Source organism: Lepus europaeus, chromosome 17 (genome assembly GCF_033115175.1).
Source record: "Lepus europaeus isolate LE1 chromosome 17, mLepTim1.pri, whole genome shotgun sequence".
Lineage (NCBI taxonomy): Eukaryota > Metazoa > Chordata > Mammalia > Lagomorpha > Leporidae > Lepus > Lepus europaeus.
In genome coordinates this window covers 34450399-34468971 of record NC_084843.1, presented here as the reverse complement: position 1 = coordinate 34468971, position 18573 = coordinate 34450399, and the positions used below count along the sequence as shown (strand labels likewise).

The window sequence follows — 18573 nt, the reverse complement described above, 5'->3', positions numbered from 1 at the left end:
CTGGAGTATCTTCCAGGTCTCCCACATGGGTGCAGGGGCTCAAGGGCTTGGGCCATCCTCCACTGCTCTCCCAGGCCATAGCAGAGAGCTGGATCAGAAGTGGAGCAGCTAAGACTTGAATCTGATGCCCATAGGGGATGCCAGCTGTAGGCAGTGGCTTTACCTGCTACACCACAGCTCAGGCCCCTAAAATTAACACTCTAAGCATGAATGTACAAAAAGATGAAACATGATCATAATTGTCTTATCCATAATCAATTTACTGTGAGTCATAATGTACATGTGTGTCTATAGGCGGGTATCTTTGCATATTTTGTATGAGGTGGTGATGGAGAGATTTGTCCTCATATCTTACTAGCAAGTTTTAGAATTTTTAAAAATAGATAAAAACAAGAATTAGAGTCATTATTTAAAAATGTGAATGCAATCCTCAGAAGTCTAAAATTCGATACTGTATGATCCTGGTATTCCACATTTGAGTATATGTTGAAAGGAAATTGACCCAGCATATCCAAAAGTCCTATTTTATTGCTATACTATTTATAATATCTTAAATATGGAATCCACCCTGATGCCCATCAACAGTTTACTGGATACAGAAAACGTAACACACATACAATGAAACATTATTCAGCCTTAAAAAAGAATATCTTTTATTTTATTTTTAAAGATTTATGTATTTATTTGAAAGAATTACAGAGAGAGAGAGAGAGATCATTTATCTGTTAGTTCACTTTCTAAATGGCCACAATGGCCAGTGCTAGACCACACTGAAGCTAGGAGCCAGGAGCTTCAGCCAGGACTCTTGCATGGATGCAGGGGCCCAAGCGTGTGGGCCATCTTCTACTGCTTTAACCAAACCAATAGCAGGGAGGTGGGCTGGAAGTGGGGACCTGGATGAAGCACCTGGCTCCAGGCTATGGCTTGGCCCTGGATGTTGCAGTCATCTAGGGAGTGAACTAGTGGATGGAAGATCTCACTCTATTTCTCTCTCTCTTTCCATCTCTCTCTGTCTCTCCCACTCTCTCTGCAACTCCAACTTTTTTTTTTTGGACATGCAGAGTTAGACAGTGAGAGAGAGACAGAGACAGAGACAGAGAAAAAGCTCTTCCTTCCGTTGGCTCACCCCGCCAAATAGCCACTACGGCTGGTGTGCTGTGCCAATCTGAAGCCAGGAGCCAGGGGCTTCCTCCTGGTCTCCCATGTGGGTGCAGGGCCCAAGCACTTGGGCCATCCTCCACTGCCTTCCCGGGCCACAGCAGAGAGCTGGACTGGAAGGGGAGAAACCGGGATAGAATCCGGTGCTCCAACCGGGACTAGAACCTGGAGTACCGGTGCCACAGGTGGAGGATTAGCCTAGTGAGCCACGGCACCGTCCTGTAACTCCAACTTTTAAATAAATAAATAAATACATCTTATTAAAAAAAAAACAAAAACAAGGATGTTATAACGGTTGAATAAGATTATATATAGATTTTTTGGTACAGAGTGGGACTTAAAATTTTTACTTACATTTTACTATTTTATGTAAATCATTGGATTCGTGTTTTATCAAGAGAATGAAATCAATGTATTACTGTGTAATCATAAATATGTGTATATCTAAAAAGATGTTATTTTCATAGAAAAAATTGAAATCCATGCATAGTCTTTCATAGTAAGAATTTTCCATGAACTTTTTGAGGTTCTTCACCTGTGTCTATAACACAGTGATTCTTTCTGCAGGTTCTGTGTACTATGATCATTTAGGACTGTTTGGATACCTTCATCATGCCTCACTTAGCTTTCACCAGCTATGAGAAATGTGCCACATTTCTCCTATTCCAAGATTTCTTACTTGTGTCTTCTCAGCTAAAGTGCAGGAGGAGATTGAGCGTGTGATTGGCAGACACCGGAGCCCCTGCATGCAGGACAGGAGCCGCATGCCCTACACGGATGCTGTGATACATGAGATCCAGAGATACATTAACCTTGTCCCCAACAATGTGCCCCGGGCAACAACCTGTAACGTTAAATTCAGAAACTACTTCATCCCCAAGGTAAGTTTATCTCTTCTGCACTGCATATCTATGCTTTTGTTTCCTCTGCTGGTACAATATGAGAGCAGCACAAAACTCTTATGCTGGGTAGCTGAATAGGCTTTCTTCTGTTTGTGGTTTGAGGTTATTAAAAACTGGATAGGGGCTAGCATTGTGGCACAGTGGTTGAAACCATTGCCTGCCACACTGGCTCCCACATGGGTGCAGCTTAACCTACTATGCCACAGTGCCAGCCCCTGTATAACAAATCTTGATCTCTGGAGCCTTACAAATTTTGTTCTGTTTTTAAAATACTTTTGCTATTTTTAGGTGCTTACATTTCTAAATAAGTGTTAAAAGTGCCAACCATTGATTCATTCCCCAAATGCCTGCAATGGCCAGTCCTGTGTTGAACTTGGGAGCTGTGAATGTAGCCCATGCCTTCCACATGGATGGCAAGGACTCTACTATTTCAGCTATCAACAGTACCTCATAGGATATATACTAACAGGAAGCTGGATTCGGGGGGTGGAGCTGGGAACTAACCCCTGATACTCCAATGTGGGATGCAGGTGTCTTAACTGCTGGGTTAAGCACAGTGTTTCTGTTCTTATTGTGCCCATTAGTTCTGTCTACAGAGTACCCAATATGCATTGGTTAAATGCTAGGTATAACATATGAAAAAATTCAGTCTCTTCTGAGGTTCGTCTTCTAGAAAAGGTTCATCTTTCTTTTACTAGGCAGACAGACTGATGTAACACCACTTGACTTTATTCAGGACTGGAAATACAGACAGTCAGGTATTGACTGTAGATGTCAGCTTACTTCTCTGGGGTCCTCTCATCTCTGAAATACTTATATTGTCTGTCTTTTTAAAAAATATTTTAGAGGCTGAGAGACAGTAAGAGTGAAAAGAGAGAGAGAGAGAATTCCTATATTCTGGCTCACTTCCTGTAATGCCTGGGAAGACTGGTTTATGGAGCTGGAATTGCATCCAAACCTCCCATGTGTGTCGGAGGAACACGATCACATGTGTGAGTCATTACTTCTGCCAGGCTGGGCACTAGCAGAAATCTGAATTTAGGAGCTGGAGTTGGGAATGGAACCTAGGTATTTTGATATGGGATGTACGTATTTTAAATGCTGACTAATTGCACCCCCCGCACCCCAAGGTTTTGTTTAGTAATGGAGCACTAGAAATCTTTCATCCTCAATGTTACAACACTAAAACCTGGGACTTCTTAAATATTTTATTTAAGTTATATAAGTTTCATATATTTCACATATACAGATGTAGGAACATAGGAACACATCCCTCCCACCATGCTCCAACTGTTTCCCCTCCTTGCATTACCACTCTTAATTTTTACAAAGTTCTATTTTCAGTATACTTAATGATTATATAGTTAACCCTACTCTAAGTAAAAGAGTTCAACAAATAGAATGAAGAGGGAAAAAAAAACACGGTTCCTCAATGGAAGAGACAAACATTGAGGCCGGCGCCGCGGCTCAGTAGGCTAATCCTCCACCTGCGGAGCTGGCACCCCGGGTTCTAGTCCCGGTCGGGGCGCCGATTTCTGTCCCGGTTGCCCCTCTTCCAGGCCAGCTCTCTGCTGTAGCCCGGGAGTGCAGTGGAGGATGGCCCAAATGCTTGGGCCCTGCACCCCATGGGAGACCAGGAGAAGCACTTGGCTCCTGGCTTCGGATCAGCGGGATGCACTGGCCACAGCACACCGGCCACAGCACGCTGGCTGCGGCGGCCATTGGAGGGTGAACCAACGGCAAAAAGGAAGACCTTCCTCTCTTTCTTTCTCTCGCTCAATGTCCACTCTGCCTGTAAAAAATAAAAAAAAAAGAGACAATTATTGAATCTCAAAATGCCTATTTCACTCCAATACATTACATTTCAGGTTCTCTTAGTAACCTGGAACATTTTAAAACAAATTAAGGTGGGTCCATTTTTATTTAGTGGCTCAATTTTACTTGAACTGATGTGAATCCATTTATTTGTCCTATTCTGTGTGGAATTTAAGGTTTTACTAGCAAAATATACGTGTGTTTGATTATAGGGGATGTCCCACATTATTGAGAGTATCATGAAATCTATGCAAACGCCTTGTAAAATCTTTCTGAAAGTTCCATAATTCTGAATTTGAAACACACTGGGTTTTAAGGGTTTCAGATAAAGAACTGTGTTACTACACCTCAAAGAAAACACATGTTCATATTTTAGGAGCTAAAATAGAAGCAGGAAGAATTTAACACTGACCCTTACAAATAATTTTGAGAAGGTTCATTAGAACAAACATGGGAAATGAAAATTTCCCGAGTTGCAGAAAGGTCACTGGATTTTTGTGTGCCACAATGACATCTCTTTCCAGCTTTCTGGGGAATTTCATTGCCAGAAGAATGCGTGGTCAGAATCAGAGTCCCATGTTTATGGCAGAGGGTGGGAGAAATGTCATTGTGTATAAAAATGACTCAGGCACTATGTTCCAGCAGCTAAATCTTGAAAACAGAAAATTAAAAGTGGTATTCAGACATTGCACATTACCTACTGCAAAAGTTGGGATGGACTTTAGTATGAACTCTGTTAGCTATCATCAAGAAAGTTCTTGGGGCCAGTGCTGTGGCATGAAAGATTAAGCCTCCACCTGTAGCACTGGCATCCCATGTAGATGCTGGTTCATGTCTCAGCTGCTCCTCTTCTAATCCAGTTCTCTTATGGCCTGGGAGGGCAGGGGAAGATGGACCAGGTGCCTGAGGCCCTGCACTTATGTGGGAGATCCAGAGGAGGCTTCTGGCTCCTGGCTTTGGATTGGCCCAGCTTGGGCCATTGTGGCCATTCGGGGAGAGGACCAGCGAATGGAAGACCTTTCTCTCTGTCTCTCCCTCTTTGTCTGTGACTCTGTCTCTCAAATAAGTAAATAAAATATTTTTTAAAAATGAAGTTCTTTACTCTATGTATTGAGTTTTTCTTATTTTTAATCTATTAATTAGGCTACCTTATTTATGTTGTAAGAAATGAACCAGGTGACATCTATAAAATATAAGCTAAAACTATGTGATAATTATTTTCCTTCATCAGATAGATGAAATCAGCGGCTCAGAAAACATAGTGCTGGTGAGGATGAGTACACATTAATACATTTTGTGTTCTGCCGGAAGGAATATTAGGAATATTTGGAGGATAACTTGAATATCTATTGTATTATGTAATATAATATCCGAAAGTACAAGAATTCATATTCTTCATATCTGCTCTATGCTTGAGAATGTGAAAAGGGAGTGATTTCTGCAAAATTTGTCATGACTACATTGCTTGTAAAAGAATCAAATTTCAAACTATGGAAGTGCTCATCAGTAGTGTCATGGCTCAATCAGACTGTACAGCTGAAAAAAGACATATGTAGATGTGTTGATATTGGACAATATCCAAATTATTGTACACAAAAATCAAGGTGTAGTGGATGCTGTCCTTTGGGTTTAGAATAGAGAAAACTGAGAAGTGGCATGATCATATTTATCTGCCTAATGATAATGATAAGCATGTTATTTTTGGAAGAGCATATTTCCTAGAAGGTACAAAAACTAGTTTTTGGAATGGTTATTTCTGGGTATTCTAAATGTGTTTGTGTGCTTATATGAGAATGAGATGTGCTTTTCACTGTATTTTTTGTGACAATGTATCATTTAATTTTATTTTTAAAATATTTAACACATAAAATTTAACATATTATGTAATATCACATGATGTTTTGATATGTATGTACTGTCCAAATCAGGGTAAATATGTGTATCTCCTCAAACATTTGAAAACATTCAAAATCCTTTCTTCTGTTTTTTTTTTTTAATATATAGTTTTATTTTTCTCTATCGTCACCCTACTGTACAATAGAATATTGGAGCTTGTTACCCTAGCCATATTGAATTTCTGTTTTATTTCTAAAATTTAGCTTAAAATTATTTCTATCTCTTCTAAATATCTCTTGGATTATTGAACCATTTCCCTGTGTTCTGCTAAAACTCATTGAGTTTCCATGAAAAAGCTGTTGAATTCTTCATGTGAGAATCTTCAGATTCTAACATTATCTAGTTGGTTTCTTGCATTTTATTCCTTAGATGGCATCATAGTTCCCTGAAACGTCTTGATCCTTGTTCACATATGATAAACATCTGTGCTATCAAGAACTATCTTTTTCCTCTTTTGTTTCCCTCTAATATGCAATAGTTTAGAAGAGTTCAGGCCACCTATCAGCTTTGTGTGAATGTTTTCTTGGAGACTGGAGATGTGTTTCGGGAAAGAAGATTACACAGGTGATGCTGTGTACATCCCACCGTAACCTCGGTGACATAATTTCAGTTTGTTGTAGCATTGGTGTTACTAAAGTCTTCTTGGTGGGGCTGACTGCCAGATTTCCCCACTGCTGAGACTTATGTTTTTCATATGCAATTAATAAATAAAATCTATGTTATGAGACTTTAAATCTTCATGAATATTCTGTTTCCCAATTGAAATTCAGCTAATAATTATTAAATGATAATTCTTATCTTCATTATTTATTCTATCTGAAATGTTGCAAAATCATGATTTCTTTCATGTTTAATGTCTTTTTTAAATGAATTAAATTCTTTTTCTTTTTATTTATTGGAAAAGCAGAGAGAGAGGGGGAGAGAGGAGAGAGACAAAGTAGCGAATGAGCTCATTCACATACTGGTTCACATGCTAAATGTTTGGGATTTAGAACTGGATCTGAGTCACCCATGTGGTGGCAGAGACTCAAGTACTTGAGCCTTACTTGCTGTCTCCCAGGGTGCACAATAGAAGGAAGCTAGAATATAAGTAGAAAGAAATCTCAAAGCCAGGCAATGTGATATTGGATGCTGGCATCCCAAGTGACATAAAACCACTGTGCCAAACATCGATTCTGACTTCTGTGTTTTCTTAGGCAGGATTCACCAATAAGGAACAGTTCCCTTACATCTTTATTTTAAAAGAAACATATTGTGGCAAAATGATGGGGAGTACTTGATGTCCGTGTACTTGCTGGTATCATCCCAGGAGTCCAGCTAAGTTAGACTAGATCTCCTCTTAAAATGCCCTATGAGCAGTTTCCAAATACTCCTGACTTTTCTTGAATCAGCACCAGCTTTCCTTTTAGATGACTGACTATGTGTGAGGTCTGTGCACACTGAGTGAGGGATTAGAGCAGCAAGTGAGGACCAGCACCCAAGTGCAAGCTTCATGGTATGTCAGCTGGGCTGCAGGGTGATTGGCACCCAATTTCCCAAGTGCTCAGTATGTCCAATGCTCTTGGAGGGCACTGAGGAAAATCTTTGCTCCTGATCTTAGACTCATCCTTGTTTCTTACATGTCCTGGCTGGAAATGTCACTGTATTTCTTTGCACATGGATTTCCTCATCCTTAGAGATTGACTTTGTAACTTCTCTCCTTTCTTCCATGCCTTGGCTTCTCTGTTTTTTTTCCAGGGCACAACCATATTAACATCGCTGACTTCTGTGCTGCATGATGACAAAGAATTCCCGAACCCAGACAAGTTTGACCCTGGCCACTTCCTGGATGCCAGTGGCAACTTTAAGAAAAGTGACTACTTCATGCCTTTCTCAACAGGTAACAGAATTGAGCCTGGGGGACAGGATACATTTTGGGGATCAGTTGAAATTAAGGTAGTTTGCCCTGCTGAGTGGTAGATTTGCTTTTATACAGGATCAGGAGTACCACTCCTACTGTCCATGTGCCTTCCTTTCTCATGATAATTCCTGATTATAGAGCCAGGTTAGTGGGTCTTTGGGGCTTCAAGTTGTTGACCCAGTTCTCTCAAAGTGAGAAGCTCCCAGGATAGAGTAATTGAATTCTGCCTCTATCTATACCTGGGTACACATGTGCTCCTCTTAGAACATGGATCTCGGCTGGCACGGCGGCTCACTAGGCTAATCCTCTGCCTGCGGTGCTGGCACCCCGGGTTCTAGTCCCAGTCGGGGCACCAGATTCTGTCCTGGTTGTTCCTCTTCCAGTCCAGCTGTGGCCTGGGAAGGTCTGTGGAGGAAGCGCCTGGCTCCTGGCTTCGGATCGGCACAGCGCACTGGCTGTAGCAGCCATTTGGGGGGTGAACCAATGTAAGGAAATACTTTCTCTCTCTCTCTCTCTCTATCACTGTCTAACTTTGCCTGTCAAAAAATTAAAAAAAAAAAAAAAAGAACTGGATCTCATTTATACTTTCTTCAGTTATTATAAGAATGGTATATGGGCTAATAACTTTGAGAATCTTCTCTGCGGTGCTCTTTACTTTGAGCTATAGGAATTTCTTCTTTTTTAAAGATTTATTTATTTATTTGAAATCAAGTGAAAGAGAGAGGAGAAGGGTAGAGATAAAGAGAGGGAGAGAGAGAAAGAGAGAGATAGAGAGATCAATCTTCCATCTGCTGCTTCTCCAAATGGCCTCAATAGCCAGGGCTGAGCCAGGCTGCAACCAGGATCCTGGAGCTCCATCAGGGTCTCCCACGTGGGTTCATGTATACAAGTCCTTGGGCCATCTACTGTTTACCAGGTAATGTATCAGGGAACTGGATCAGAAGTGAAGCAGCTGGGAATCAAACCAGCACCCTTATGAGATGCTGGCATTGCTGCCCTGGCTTAACCTGCTCTGCAACAACATTGGCCCAGGGTTATAGGGATTTAACCAGTATCCCAGAGCACACAAAGTGCTCATAAGAGGCTTTCCTACAAATTAGGGAAGGAGGTGACTAGAGGATTGTAACACCATTGTAGAAGTGCTTTGAAAAGGAAAGCACAGGTTGCTAAGGAGGCTGAAAGGAAACTGTTTTCTGCTGACTGACATCCTATTTTGTTCTAGTAGGAGAAGGGAAATTGAACTGCCTCAGAGGAGGCTTACAGAAAGGAAAGGAGAAAATGAGGACACTTACAGAGAAAATACACCTTGGGAAGGGGACATTCCTGTAGATTGCTGGGGTCAGAATTGTCCAAAAAATGTAGGGAAGGGAAACCTTGGGTATGTGAAAGAATGCAGAGTTCCTTCATCTTGCTACACTCAAGGTCGTACACCTGGGACATTTGATCTCCACAGCTAAATTGTCTGAGCTGAGCTTCTATACATATAGTCCCCATTCTTTTTCTCTGTTTTTTCAATGTTTTGGGTTTGGCATTTTAATGGCATGTCAAGGTCTGAGCTCTTCTTTTAATGAACTCACATTTTATCTGTGTAGAAAAAAATAGAGAATAATACTCAAAGTGATCCATGTTTCAGTGGATCAGGAATATGATGAGGAAATCCAGAGGAACAACTTGATATTACAAATATTACAATTAAGGGCCAGTGCTGTGGTACAATGGGTTGATGCCCTGGCCTGAAGCGCAGGCATACCATATGGGCACCACTTCGAGACCCAGCTGCTCCACTTCCAATCCAGCTCTCTGCTATGGCCTGGGACCTGGGATAGCAGTAAAAGATGGCCCAAGTCCTTGAGCCCCTGCACCAATGTGGGATTTCCGAAAGAAGCTCCTGGCTCTTGGCTTTGGATTGGCATAGCTCCAGCCATTGCGGCCATCTGGGGAGTGAACCAGTGGATAGAAGACCTCTCTCTGTCTCTCTCTCTTCCTCTCTTCTCTCTGTGTAACTCTGACTTGCCAATAAATAAATAAATAAATCTTTTTTTGATTTTTTTAAACTTTTATTTAATGAATATAAATTTCCAGTGTACAGCTTATGGATTACAATGACTTCCCCTCCCATAACTTCCCTCCCACCCACAACCCTCCCCTCTCCCGCTCCCTCTCCCCTTCCATTCACATCAAGATTCATTTTCAATTCTCTTTATATACAGAAGATCAATTTAGTATAAAGATTTCAACAGTTTGCACCCACATAGAAACACAAAGTGAAACATACTGTTTGAGTACTAGTTATAGCATTAAATCACAATGTACAGCACATTAAGGACAGAGATCCCACATGAGGAGCAAGTGCACAGTGGCTCCTGTTGTTGACCCAACAAATTGACACTCTAGTTTATGGCGCCAGTAACCTTCCTAGGCTGTCGTCATGAGTTGCCAAGGCTATGGAAGCCTTCCAAGTTTGCCGACTCTGATCATATTTAGACAAGGTCATAAAAGAGAGAGTGAGGATAGTAACCAATGATCCTAAGAGTGGCATTTACCAGGTTTGAACAATTATACAGCATTAAGTGGGGAAGAGGGCCATCAGTACACACAGGTTGGGAGTAGAGCCATTGGTGGTAGAGTAGAGGTTATGATTACAAAGGAATGAGGAATGAGGCGCTAGACAGGGTCTAGAACAAAGGACAGAGTCATTATTAGAGGAGCTAAGAAAGGTGCTGTCTAAGCTATAATTAATTTTTCTGATTGAGAGGCAAATAGAACCTGATAGAAGGGGCTTGATAATAATCTGGTGGGCTTTAGGCCTTGTAAGTTAAGAGGCCCAGACCTATCTATCTCTTCACATGGGGTATATCCTAAGGGAGGTGTGAACCTCCTAGGGGAAGGCACTCTGTTGACTTTCATTACTTGGCTGGGCTGGGAGGAGAGCTGGCCAGGTAAAGGCAGGGGGCATCTCTAACAAGAAATTTACAGTTCTGCCTGCAATGTTGCTGACCCTACTTGACCATCCCCTCAGCTGCAGTGGTCACTTTGGAAGTTGGGCTGAGTGAAGGGCTTTTCAGCTTAGAGCCAATAGGATCTGTGGCTCTGACCTGGGCATCCTTCGACTCCAGGGCAGGTCCATTTCCAGTGATCCAAGTCTTGGCAGAGCTGCCAGGGCTCTTCACAAGCTGACTTCTGCTGAAGCCCAGGCTTACCACATTGAAAGCCACTGCAGTGGACTGGCCTGTTGGGTCTCCTTGAGGGCAGATCACTGTACAGATCAGCCATTAATAGGCCGGCCACCCACTGCTTCTGATGCCTAGCTTTCTCTTCCTCCTGGTTTTTGTTAAAGCAGACCAGAGGATGCAAGTCAAGGGAGTGCCCATGTCCCATCTCTAATCTTCGGTGGCCTAAACTACAAGTCTATAGTCACAGGCATGTTCTATAGTAGTGTTTCTAAGGTAGACAATGCCCAAGAGGAAAATTATATTCTCACTTTAAAACTTTCTTTCCCTTTGGTCTGAAAGGGAGGTTTTTTCTACTTACTGTATACTTCGCTGATGCCGAAGTGAATCTAGCTATGAGATTATTATTTAAGTTCTTATTTTGGCTATGCTATTACAGAAAAATGTTAGCCATCTCTTTTATAAGGTCTAAAGATTAAATTGTATGTCCTACAGATTCCTTCATAATAGAATTAGTTTCCTACCTTGAAGATAATAGAGAAATGAAAGAACAAGTTGGGCTTAGAATAGAGAAATGAGGGAGCAAGTCCTAGATCGCTTGCTGACAATAGCAATATTACATGAATACTTAGCAAACCGTTTCAACCATTAGATAACAACTTAAGAAAACATTTACCAGAAGGTCCAATGCCTTCTATAAATTTTAAGAATCATGTATTTGAAAACACCTCTTAAATATCTAACATGGTGTAGTTTGTTTAACCAGTAAACTTAAGCACAACCATATAAAATGTTTTTAGTTTCTTTCTACCAACAAGTTTAAAACATGATACACAGATTCAGGTCACACAAATTAAAATGTATCTTTTTTTTTTTTAACTTTTATTTAATGAATATAAATTTCCAGTATACAGCTTATGGATTACAATGGCTTCCCCTTCCCATAATTTCCCTCCCACCCGCAACCCTCCCCTCTCCCGCCCCCTCTCCCCTTCCATTCACATCAAGATTCATTTTCAATTCTATTTATATACAGAAGATCAATTTAGTATAAATACTTCAACAGTTTGCACCCACATAGAAACACAAAGTGCAACATACTGTTTGAGTACTAGTTATAGCATTAAATCAAAATGTACAGTACATTAAGGACAGAGATCCCACATCAGGAGCAAGCACACAGTGGCTCCTGTTGTTGACCCAACAAATTGACACTCTAGTTTATGGCGCCAGTAACCACCCTAGGCTGTCGTCATGAGTTGCCAAGGCTATGGAAGCCTTCCAAGTTTGCCGACTCTGATCATATTTAGACAAGGCCATAAAAGACAGGTTGAGGATAGTAACCAATGATCCTAAGAGTGGCCTTAACCAGGTCTGAACAATTATACAGCATTAAGTGGGGAAGAGGACCATCAGTACACACAGGTTGGGAGTAGAGCCATTGGTGGTAGAGTAGAGGTTATGATTACAAAGGAATGAGGCCCAAGTGCACTAGACAGGGTCTAGAACAAAGGACAGAGTCATTATTAGAGGAGCTAAGAAAGGTGCTGTCTAAGCTACAAGTAATTTTTCTGATTGAGAGGCAAATAGAACCTGATAGAAGGGGCTTGATAATAATCTGTTGGGCTTTAGGCCTTGTAAGTTAAGAGGCCCAGACCTATCTATCTCTTCACATGGGGTATATCCTAAGGGAGGTGTGAACCTCCTAGGGGAAGGCACTCTGTTGACTTTCATTACTTGGCTGGGCTGGGAGGAGAGCTGGCCAGGTAAAGGCAGGGGGCATCTCTAACAAGAAATTTACAGTTCTGCCTGCAATGTTGCTGACCCTACTTGGCTGTCCCCTCAACTGCAGTGGTCACTTTGGAAGTTGGGCTGAGTGAAGGGCTTTTCAGCTTGGAGCCAATAGGATCTGTGGCTCTGACCTGGGCATCCTTCGACTCCAGGGCAGGTCCATTTCCAGTGATCCAAGTCTTGGCAGAGCTGCCAGGGCTCTTCACAAGCTGACTTCTGCTGAAGCCCAGGCTTACCACATTGAAAGCCACTGCAGTGGACTGGCCTGAGCTAAAATGTATCTTTGATTGATTTTCGCAGCTTAAATTTATGGACAATCTTATCTATAAGCCATTTAAAATAAAACTCTTAATAAAATTTCCCCATGTGGACATACAATATGTACACACATATAACATAGCATAATAGACCAATATAGCAATTTTAATAATAGCTTTTAAAATCTTTAACTCTTTTTGTAGATTGCCAATTGATTTGAATTGCTTTTTGTTTTTAGATTACTTTAACACATTGCTTTAACAGAGCATCAGAGTTTAATTCTATGTCAAAGAGAAATTGAGCTTCCTGTGATCTTTTGCTGTGAGGTTTCCTTCCTTTACCCTCTTTCATATTGGTGACCATGTTTCTGTGTTTCTGTGTGTAACACATCTTTAAGCATCTTTTGCAGGGCAGGATGAGTGGCAACAAATTCTTTCAGTTTTTGTTTGCTATGAAAAGTCTTAATTTCACCTTCATTCACAAATGAGAGCTTTGCAGGATATAATATTCTGGGCTGGCAGTTTTTCTCTCTTAGTACCTGGGCTATATCTCGCCATTCCCTTCTAGCTTGTAGGGTTTCTGATGAGAAGTCTGCTGTGAGTCTAATTGGAGATCCTCTGAGAGTAATCTGACGTTTCTCTCTTGCACATTTTAGGATCTTTTCTTTATGTTTCACTGTGATGAGTTTGATTACAACATGTCGTGGTGAGGATCTCTTTTGGTCATGTTTATTAGGGGTTCTATAAGCTTCCTGTACTAAGATGCCTCTGTCCTTCTCCAAACCTGGGAAATTTTCTGCTAGTATCTCACTGAAAATGCCTTCTAATCCTTTCTTCCTCTCCATACCTTCAGGAACTCCTAGAACCCGAATATTAGATTTTTTAATAGTATCCTGTAGATTCCCGACAATATTTTTTAGATTTCTAATTTCTTCTTCTTTTCTTTGGTTTGACTGTTTCCTTTCCTGTTCTCTGTCTTCTAAGTCTCATATTCTCTCTTCTGCTTCGCCCATTCTGTTTTTAAGGCTCTCTAATGTGTTTGTCATTTGATCTATTGAATTCTTCATTTCATTGTGGTTTTTTGTCACTATCATAGTTTCATGTTCTACTAGTTGTTTCATTTCATTTTGATTCCTCCTTAATATTTCATTTTCATGAGAGAGATTTTCTATCTTGTCCTTTAAGGATTTCTGTAGTTCAAGAATTTGTTTTTGAGAACTTCTTAATGTTCTTATCAATTTTTTGAGATCCGCTTCTTGCATTTCTTCTATCTCATCATCTTCATAATCTTGGCTTGGGGTGTCTTTTTCATTTGGGGGCGTCATAGTGTCTTCCTTGTTCTTGTTACTTCGGTTTTTGTGTTTGTTGTATGGCATGTTGGAGATATTTGGTTTCTTCACTGTGGTGTTTTTTCTTGTTACACTATGGCTCTATATTAAGTGGACTGTCTGCTTTCGGTGGAGCCTTAGAGGCTTGAGATGAGTGTGGACTGAGAGCTGTGTTTGGTTCCTCAGGGTTGAGGGTGTGTCAAAGATGACACTCCCAGGTTAGGCGTGATAAATCTCTCTTTCTTTCTTTTTTTTTTTTTTTGATTCAAAAGGGAAGTAATTCCGCACAGCTGAACGTAATTGGAGGTAGTTAGCAGGCGAGTGATATACCCACAGGAGCTAGAGATCGGAAGCTCTTTCCCAAGGACCACACAGGGAATCTCTGCTGCCCTGGGTGTGGGCTCCAATTCTCCTGCAGTCTCCCACTGGATTGCCAAGTTAGATGCTAATCTCCTGTTATTTCACCCCTCCCGCCAGAGTCAGGTGTTTCTGCTAGGCTCAGGGCTGGTGCAGACCTGAGGTCGCCCTGCTTATGACATATGTCAAAATGGCTCCTGCTCTTTGTCTTGCTCGCCTTTGAGGGGTGAGCGGAGAGAGAGAAACTCGTGTCCGTATCGGTCACTTTTTTTTTTTTTTCCTCTCTCTCTTCTATTTAGCCTGGTGAATTTTTCCCCATGGAGTTTCAAGCCTCGTTCCTCTAGTCTCCTCTTTCCGCTTGCCCGCTGGTGTCTCGGGCTATGGAGGTTCGGCTCACCTCGCATTCCAGCGCTGGTGTGTTGAGTCTGCCGCTGGTGTCCCGAACTTGGGCTCCCACGCTCTCCACGCAGGTCCACTGTGAATCACTAGTTCCGGAAGAGTTTCCGCTGCTGTTTCTTCCCCTACTCTTCCTTGACCCTGCAGTATCTCCACTTTTATTAACCTGTGTGTCTTGCTGAACTATCAATGTGCTCCCTTCCTATTCCGCCATCTTGCCGCTCCCAAATAAATAAATCCTTTTTAAAGCTTTGTTTTTTTTTTTTTATTTTTTTATTTTTTATTTTAGAGACATGAGACATAAGTTCCAAAGGAAGCAGCAGAAGGGAGTTTCTTAGATCCCTGGGGTAGCCTGGCATGCAGTTAGAAACTCCATGGAGGACTGGAGATTGATTTAAAGCAGATATGCCATTGCTTAGAGGATGTGTGGAATGGAAGGCGTGGTACTGAGCATCAGACCATGAACAGACTGATAAGGTCCAAATCAAGACACTTGGACGTCATTGTTGGGAACTAACATGAGAGCCATTTATGATTTTAAATTGAGAGTAACCAGTTTAGATATATGGTTTTGAAGTTGTCCTGGGGAAAGAAAGTCCTTAGCTGAATATCCTGCTTGAGTTTCAAAGGGCTATAAAACATGAGGGTACTTTTAATTAATTGAAAATAGAATTAAAATGTTTATTTTGATTAAAATTTTTGTTTTCCATGCACAACAGTGGTCTTCAATAATTCCTTGCAAGTGGGTGATATGGAAAATTTATGATAGACTTAACTTGGTTTTGAGCCCTAATAAACTTACCTTTCCATGTTATTTTATCACAAACTTTTTGAAGTACACTTGTGTATGATAGTCCTTACCTCAACCCAACTACCTTTAAACCACTGCACAAGAAATGTGTGTTTCTGAAAGTGCTTGGTCTAAATTCAAAGTGTTTATAATGTGGTAATAGTTAATGAAATGTTTGACACAGAACTGATATTCAATACACATTTGTAGAGTGGGGGATGCCTGATATAATAAGATTTTTTGTGGGTAACAAGTGTTCTTCCTTTGTTCCATGTGTATACCCAGCCATCCTCCCAGTCATCCTATCTTCCATGCACCCACCCCTCTACTTAGTCCATGAGCAGGCAGTCACTGCATACTTCTTGAGAAAGTTTCACAACTCAATGTTTAGGTAACAAACCACCTGTGCTTGTTATTTTCAGGAAAGCGAGTATGCATGGGAGAGGCCCTGGCCCGCATGGAGCTGTTTTTATTCCTGACTACCATTTTACAGAACTTTACCCCGAAGCCTCTGGTTGACCCAAAGGACATTGACACCACCCCACTTGTCAGTGGGATAGGTCGTGTGCCACCCTTGTACCAGCTCAGCTTCGTTCCTGCCTGAAGAAGGGCAGGCCACGTGGCTGTTGCTGAGCTGTCATCTGCAGCTCCTCTCTTCCAGCGCCGCCTCCTGCTTCTTTGCCTATCATGGGTCCCTCCCCTGTTGTATCCTCTGACATTGATTCATTTTCAAGGTCTAGCCTCCATGAGAAAACGTTTTCTGGGTCCCTTCACAAATGTGTGTCTGCCATTCCTTACAGTCTGTAATTCTTGGATTAACCACCTCATGGGTTACTACCTGTCTAATGCTGAATTGCTATTATGTTATCACTATGAAATTGAGCAAAATGATTGGCATTTGATAATTCATACATGTTTCTCCTCTATATGTTCAAAATAAAAGCACTATTGAATGTTGAATCAGTTTTCAGATTTTCTTTCTTTTGTACCTAATGTGAATAACATATGAAAAGCAGTGAAGTTCCAAGAGGTCATGCTGGTCCTTATAAGGATAGGCACAAACACACACAGTATCATTTACATTGTACCTACAAATATGAAATACTTGTGTTTATGTCTGACACAATATGTATATGATCATTGGAAGAAAACTACAAAGCAGAGGAAACCAAAGATGATGTAATTAATGGAGATCTATTTCATCAACATGAATATGATGTTATTGTTACGTTGTCTTTTGATTTAATCTATGGACATAATATGATCTGAACCAAACAACAGGCAGATTCCTTTTTAGATACCAACATCTGAATTTATAAGAAGTAGTTAAAAACCCAGGATATGCAATTTTTAAGGAAAATAAGTCAAAGGGTTGACCTTGCTTCATTGATTTCAAGACTGATTAGAAATGTATGGTAATCAAAACTGTGCGGTATTGGTGAAAGAACAGACAAATAAGTTAAAGGAAATAGAGCAATACAAATATAGTCAACTAAGTTTTTTTTTATTTTTTTTATTTTAGTTTTTTTGACAGGCAGAGTGGACAGTGAGAGAGAGACAGAGAGAAAGGTCTTCCTTTTGCCGTTGGTTCACCCTCCAATGGCCGCCGCGGTAGGCGCACCGCGCTGATCCAATGGCAGGAGCCAGGTGCTTCTCCTGGTCTCCCATGGGGTGCAGGGCCCAAGCACTTGGGCCATCCTCCACTGCACTCCCTGGCCACAGCAGAGAGCTGGCCTGGAAGAGGGGCAACTGGGACAGGATCGGTGCCCCGACTGGGACTTGAACCTGGTGTGCTGGCGCCGCAAGGCGGAGGATTAGCCTAGTGAGCCACGGCGCCAGCCAGTCAACTAAGTTTTAAAAAGAAGCAAAGGCACCTCCATGGAGACAGGACAGCCTTTTCTCAAATGGTACTTGAAACACTGGACATTCTCATACAAAATAAAAATGAATATTGAGATAGACCTTACATTCTTCCACAAAGTTAGTTTAAAATACATCATAAACCTAAGTGTAAAATGTAAGTATAAAGTTCTAATAACATTACATAGTAGAAAATCTTGATGATCTTACTTCGGTAAAAGTTTCCTAAATAGAACAACAAAAGCATTATTCATGAAATGATGGACTGGTGCACTGATCTTCAATAAAATAAAAATTCTTATACTGCAAAGAATATTGTTAAAATAAAGAGACGAAAGCTACATAGTGAGTGTGTGAAATACTTCTAAGTGGCGTATCTGAAAAAGGACCTAATTCAAAATATACAAAGAACTCTTAAAACTCAACAGTGAGAAATGGACAATCTGCTTAAAAATGAACCAAAATTTGATCATATACTCATTCAAGAAAGCAGATGCCAGCAGGGTTTGAAAAGTTCTTAACCTCATGCGTCATTAAGAAGTTGCAAACTAAAATAATGAGACATCAGTAAACACCCACACAGTGGTTCTAATCTAACACTCATCAAACCAAATGTTGACAAGAGTGTGGAGCAACTAGGAGTATTCATCATCATTACTGGGTAAGCAAATGGGGCAAATATTTGGAGGACATTTTGACATTTTCTTATAAGACTAAAGTATGTTTACCATGGCTTTCCAGATTTTGTGTTCCTTTGTATTTATCCAAATGAGTTGAAAACTTATAACTACCTCCCCAGACCTGCTCAAGGGTGTTTATAGCAGCTTTATACGTCATTTACAAGAATTGCAACCCATTAAGAAATCTCTCATTAGTTGAGTGGTTAGAAAAACTGTAGTGTATAAATAAAATACAATATTATTTAAATGAAATTTAATGTTAAAAAGAAACAA

General features: G+C 40.9%; 1 protein-coding gene across 1 annotated transcript in view; it reads left to right on the top strand.

Moving 5' to 3' along the window:
* Window positions 1-16720, top strand: part of LOC133776223 (cytochrome P450 2C14) — a 41452-nt gene extending 24732 nt beyond the window's left edge. The window contains exons 7-9 of the mRNA XM_062215027.1: window positions 1852-2039; window positions 7509-7650; window positions 16183-16720. Of these exons, the coding sequence (XP_062071011.1) occupies window positions 1852-2039; window positions 7509-7650; window positions 16183-16364 (512 nt within the window). The 3' untranslated portion in view covers window positions 16365-16720. The remainder of the gene's footprint in view (window positions 1-1851; window positions 2040-7508; window positions 7651-16182) is intronic.
* The last annotated feature ends 1853 nt before the right edge of the window (window positions 16721-18573 follow it).